The sequence below is a fragment of the Canis lupus genome, chromosome 36 (assembly GCF_011100685.1).
Source record: "Canis lupus familiaris isolate Mischka breed German Shepherd chromosome 36, alternate assembly UU_Cfam_GSD_1.0, whole genome shotgun sequence".
Lineage (NCBI taxonomy): Eukaryota > Metazoa > Chordata > Mammalia > Carnivora > Canidae > Canis > Canis lupus.
Window position 1 is genome coordinate 14650737 of NC_049257.1, and position 6206 is coordinate 14656942.

The window sequence follows — 6206 nt, forward strand, 5'->3', positions numbered from 1 at the left end:
CCACTGATTGTGTATAAGATTTTAAATTTATTAGTTTAGATCAGTAAAGCTATATTCTCCAGATTCATTTTATATTATGTTTTGATATTTTAATTTAAATCTAATTAGTATCTTATTAGTTTCAGAGGTATAGTGATTTATCAGTTGCATGCAACACCCAACGCTCATTACATCAAGCACCGCCCTCCTCAGTGCCCATTACCAAGTTACCCCATCCCTTTAGCAACCCTCCATTTATTTCCCATTAAGAGTCTTATAGTTTGTCTCCCTTTCTGATTTCATCTGATTTTATTCTTTCCTCCCTTCGCCTATGATCCTTTGTCTTAACTTCCACATATAAGTGAAATCATGATAACTCTTTCTCTGACTTACAGCATTATTCCCTCTAGTTCTACTCACATTATTGCAAATGGTAAGATTGCATTTTTTTTGTTGGCTGAGTAATACTGAATTGTGTATATTTTAATTTTCCCTTTGCTTCCTTCTAGTAATCCACCTAACTCCCAGCCTGCTTCATATCAGAGGCGACTTTTAGTTACTAGGTCTGGCAGGAAAATTAAAGGAAGAGGACCAAGGGTAGGTGATTCTTTTTCCCAGAAATCTTAATAATATTGCATTTATCGTAAATAATTTGATTGTTTCTTATATATTCTTTTATACATAAGTAACTAAAATTTAGATAGGGGTATTGAATTATATGTTCTCTTTTTATAGTAACTTCTTTCTGTTGGTACTTCCAGACTGAAAATACATGGGATGTAATAGATTTTACATCTACATGGTAAAAATGAGATGAGTATCTTTCTTGTGCCTCCTTGTTACTTCCTGATCACTGTATCTCTAATCTTTTTAAAAATTAATAAAAATTAACCCCGTGCTTATATTTCATCCTCTTTATTGGATCAGAATTTGAATATCTTTCTTGTGTTTTCAAGATTTCTTAGGAATGTGGCTATACTTGGTATATTATTTTTTCACTACTTATTTCTAAACCATTTCAATTTGTCTTCTACCATTCTGCTGAAAATAGCACTTGATACACAGTTGGCTACATGTCACAAAATCCAATAGGTCCTTCCAGCCTTTGTCTTACTTAATCTCCCTCCTTGTAATACTCTTTCCACTTGCTTCCATCCTATCTTCTTTCTGTCTCTTGGCCAGTCTATTTTAAATGTCCAATGCTACTATAACTGGCCCTTAATATAGTAGTACCTCAGGGTTCCAACTCTTATCCTTTTGATCCTTGGGCAGTCTTATCACTCACAGTTTCAGTGGCTACCTATATGTTGATAATTACCAAATGTTCATTTGCTATTCTGGTACCAAGACTTATTTGACAGTCAGCTAATTATTTAACAAACCCCTCAAACTCAGTCTAGATAATGTTGAGTATAAACACTTCTTCTTCAGACCAGGTGATCCTCCTTTAGGTTCCTACTTTCAGTTTTAGACACCACCATCTGTGCAGTTACTTATAGCCCAAAAATCATTTTATTTCTCTCCTTTACTACCTTGTATATCTTACTTATCACCAAATCATGTTTTCATTTCAACCTGTTCTAAATACTTTGAAATCCATCTGTTTCTCTCAGACTCCACTCCCACCATCTTAATTCAGTTTCCCTTTGTATATTTTCTGAAGTAGAAATGTCCTTCTAACTGTTCTCATGGCAGTTCTCAAACATTTTTGTCTTAGAATCTCTTTTTTACACTTTTACACTTTTTTTTTTTTTTTAATTTTTATTTTTTTATGATAGTCACAGAGAGAGAGAGAGGCAGAGACACAGGCAGAGGGAGAAGCAGGCTCCATGCACCGGGAGCCTGATGTGGGATTCGATCCCGGGTCTCCAGGATCGTGCCCTGGGCCAAAGGCAGGCGCTAAACCGCTGCGCCACCCAGGGATCCCTACACTTTTTTTTTTTTTTTAATGCAGAGCTTGAACTTACAACCTTGAGATCAACACCTGAGCTGAAATCAGGAGTTGGACACTTAACTGACTGAACCACCCAGGTGTTCCAGAATCTCTTTACACTCTTAAAAAATTATTGAGAACCCAAAAGAACTTTTGTGATTTGGGTTATATCTATCGATATTTTACAGTTTTAGAAATTATAACCAAGAACTGTTTAAAATACAAAAATGTATAAGCATACATTCCATTAGCTATGAAAGGAAAGATATTGGAAACATCACGTAGTCTCTGAAAAACTCCACTGTACAATGAGAGTGAAAGAGAAAAAGGCAAATGGCATGATATGATATAAAATCTTGGGATCCCCGACTACATTTTGAGAATCACTGATAGAATTCGTTCTCTAAACAGCATCCAAAATGTTCATTTAAAAATGAAAATGTCACTCCTTTGCCATCAGTCTTAGGCCATGTTAACAATTTTGGATTTATCCAATGAGACCTCATAAACTAGTCCTTGCTTGCCTCATCAGTATTATTTAGTATTACTTTTCCTGGCAGTTTTTGTCTTTAGCCATACTGATCTATCTTATGATCTTTTCTAAAAAAAAATGCAGTGTTTTTTCCCATCACAGGACCTTCAAATATGATTATTTCTTATGTTTCACATGTTCTTCCTTAACCATCCATCCTCACACTTTTACCTTTTCCTTACCCTAGCCTATGTAATTCCTCATGCATGTTTGTTAGTTTTTAGATTTTAATTATCATTTAACTTTCCCTGTACTAGGCCAGATCTCTTTGTTATATATTTTCTGAGCACTTTGTACTTCTTTTATACTGATTCTAATTGTAGCTGAATTAGGCTTGTTAATATTTGTGAATATATATCTGCCTATGGGTTCTCTTAGCCTTGTAGAATTCAATTCCAGAGGGGCAAAATCGAGATATGTCTTGGCTCACTAATGTTTCCTCAATACATAATAAAGTTGTTGGCCATTCCAAGAGCTGAGTAAATATTGCTTGAATAAATGAACATCTATGCCTTTACTCAATTATTCTCACAATATGGGATATTTGCTTTGAAATATCAAGAATACTTATTTCCAAATTGGAACTTGGCAAGTTGTAAGGGTTCTTGTAACTGTTATGCTCCAGTAGCATAACTAAAATAGGACAGCTCTGTGGAGAGGACAAGGGTGGCTAGAATTTATGTGGTTAATGCTTTTTATTTGGAATTTATAGTAAAGTGAATGTTTAAAGTATTTTTGCTCCACAGGTTTCATTCTTGAAAATTAGGAAATTTCCTTATTTTAAAGGGTATAGAAATATCAGACATTTTATTTGAACCTAGAAATGTATATGCTATAGCTATTGTAATGCTTTTATATTTTTATACATTAAATTTTTTCCCTTTTTATTTTTTTAAGCGTTACCGAACTCCTTCTAGATCCAGATCAAGGGATCGTTTCAGACGTAGTGAGACTCCTCCACATTGGAGGCAAGAGATGCAGAGAGCACAAAGAATGAGGGTATCAAGTGGTGAAAGATGGATCAAAGGGGATAAGTAAGAATTAACTATATTATTTCAAATGTAGTGTGACAAGTTTGGTTTTTTGGGTTTTTTTTTTTTTTTTTTTTTTTTTTACTTTTGTACATAAAGTTTATTTATAGCTATTTAAATTGTTTCTGAATATTTTAAAGGATATAGAGTGCCATTTTGGCTAATAATGGATACCATTGTTTTCCTAATAAAATTTCCAAAAAAACTTTTTTCTCTTTATTTTTTAGGAGTGAGTTAAACGAAATAAAAGAAAATCAAAGAAGCCCAGTTAGAATAAAAGAGAAAAAAGTAATTGATCACAGGCATGTGTCTGAGAGTCCAAACAGAAAAAATGAAAAGGAAAAGAAAGTTAAAGATCACAAATCTAACAGCAAAGAGAGAGACATCAGAAGAAATTCAGAAAAAGATGAGAAGTATAATAAAAACAAAGTGAAGAAAAGGGCCAAATCTAAAAGTAGGAGTAAAAGCAAAGAGAAATCAAAGAGTAAAGAAAGAGATACAAAGCATAATAGACATGAAGAAAAGAGGATGAGGTCAAGGAGTAAAGAAAGAGATCATGAGATTATTAAAGAAAAAGAAAAGTCTGATTCTAAAGGAAAAGATCAGGAAAGGAGTAGAAGTAAAGAGAAGTCTAAACAGTTAGAATCAAAGAGTAATGAGCATGATCATAATAAAAGTAAGGAAAAAGATAGACGTGCACAGTCTAGGAGTAGAGAGCGTGATACAACTAAAGGCAAGCACAGTTACAACAGTAGAACAAGGGAACGGAGCAGAAGTAGGGACAGGAGCAGAAGAGTGCGATCTAGAAGCCATGACCGAGATCGCAGCAGAAGCAAGGATTACCATAGATACAGAGAACAGGAATACAGGAGAAGAGGAAGGTCTCGAAGCCGAGAGAGAAGAGCAACACCAGGAAGATCGAGAAGTAAAGATAGGAGAAGGAGAAGGAGAGATTCACGGAGCTCAGAGAGGGAAGAAAGTCAAAGTAGAAACAAGGAAAAATACAGAAACCAAGAAAGTAAGAGTTCACACAGAAAAGAAAATTCTGAGGGTGAGAAGAGAATGTACTCTAAAAATCGTGATCATAATAGCTCAAATAACAGGGAAAAAAAGGCTGAGAGAGATCAAAGTCCATTCTCAAAAATAAAACAAAGTAGTCAGGACAATGAATTAAAGTTCTCCACATTGAAAAATAAGGATGACGAGAAGACCAGATCCTCAGTGGAAAAAGAAAACCAAAAATCAAAGGGTCAAGAAAATGACCACATACATGATAAAAATAAAAAATTTGATCATGAATCAAGCCCTGGAACAGATGAAGACAAAAGTGGATGAGTGAGTTGTGTAAACTTATTTCCATTCTGTCTCAAATTTTAAGTTTTAGAGACTTGCTGATGAATCTCCTTTATGTTGTTTTCCTCTTTTCATTGTTTTTGGGTTTTATGTTTGTCTTTTTTTTTTTTTTTTATGTGGACTTCATTGAGTTGATCTTTTGATAATCTGCAACCTGGATAATTTGTACTGCTAAAGTTTTAATAAACTTGAAATGAGAAAAACACTTTGGTGTAATACTGTGTGCTGTGTTTAACTATTTCATGTATGCATTTTTGTGTTGCAACAATCAGCCAGTAGCAAGTATGCTATTCTACATCCCAGTTTGTGTGATCAGCCAGTTCAAAACAAGCATAACTGATTGTTGGAATACATTGTTACAGAAGCTTGTGTTTCTCATGATTAAAGTATCTTTAGAAGCCACTAGATAGAAGAAATCTTGTATAGATTTTATGGTTGCATTTAAATAGAGGCTTGCAGCAGCTGCAGCTTTTAATTAAACAGAAAAGCAGGATCCTAATAACTTGAGATCTTAGGTCATCACTTTTTATTTTATAGTAATTTGTGCTTTAAAAGTTACTTATATTGCACTTCCTATGTTCTTTATAATTCCACTAATAGCTTGATTCATACTAATATTTTTCCTGACTAGTTTTGTTTCACTTAACTGTCTACAAAAATAATTGAGAACTTTTTTCAGCTGATATAGGATTAAGTTTGATTTGCTGTTATACAGCATCTGACAGGAACTATACCTTGGAAATTCAGATTGTAATTCTCAATTCTATGTTGCTTTTGGTCTCAAAAGATGAAATTTTTGCTTTGGGGAACATTGCGTTATTATTATTCTCATTACCTTTCTCTAAAATGAAGATATTTTTCTCACTAAAACATACCACTTGTGCAGGCCTTTATGTGATATTCTAAAAATTGTTAGTATTGACATACTAACTTCCGAGATTTCTTTTTTGGCCACTGATCTATATAGAGTTGAGTGTTAATTCTGCATGGTACTTGTTTTGTTTTTGTTTATGTTTTGTTTTTTTTTTAACTTAAGCTGGCTTCTCTAACTCATAGTAGTGAGTTTCAAATGGCAAGAAAATGCATCTTTTCTATATATGTATCACAATAGGGTATAGCATGTTTATGACTCTGGTTTCTTTCTATTCAGATGGCTTTATACCATTACTGTTAACATTGTTTTAGCTTGGCATGTGTAACATTGCCACATAGAGTAGAAAGTTGCAAAATTTGATAGCTTACGGAGTTAAACAATAAAAGATACCCAAAGTCCATTTAGAATTTTGTGTGTTGTATATTGCTATTTTTGTGATGTGTGGCCTTTTTTCCTGTAATTTCTCTTCTAAATAAAAAATAAAATATTGAACATCCAGCAAAC

At 33.6% G+C, this 6206-nt stretch overlaps 1 protein-coding gene across 7 annotated transcripts in view; it reads left to right on the top strand.

Moving 5' to 3' along the window:
- PPIG (peptidylprolyl isomerase G) overlaps positions 1-5033 on the top strand; it is a 47054-nt gene extending 42021 nt beyond the window's left edge. For all 7 annotated transcript variants that reach the window (XM_038584767.1, XM_038584762.1, XM_038584764.1 and 4 more), the window contains 3 exons: positions 489-576; positions 3342-3478; positions 3703-5033. In XM_038584767.1, the coding sequence (XP_038440695.1) occupies positions 489-576; positions 3342-3478; positions 3703-4810 (1333 nt within the window). In that variant the 3' untranslated portion in view covers positions 4811-5033. The remainder of the gene's footprint in view (positions 1-488; positions 577-3341; positions 3479-3702) is intronic.
- Positions 5034-6206: the final 1173 nt, after the last annotated feature.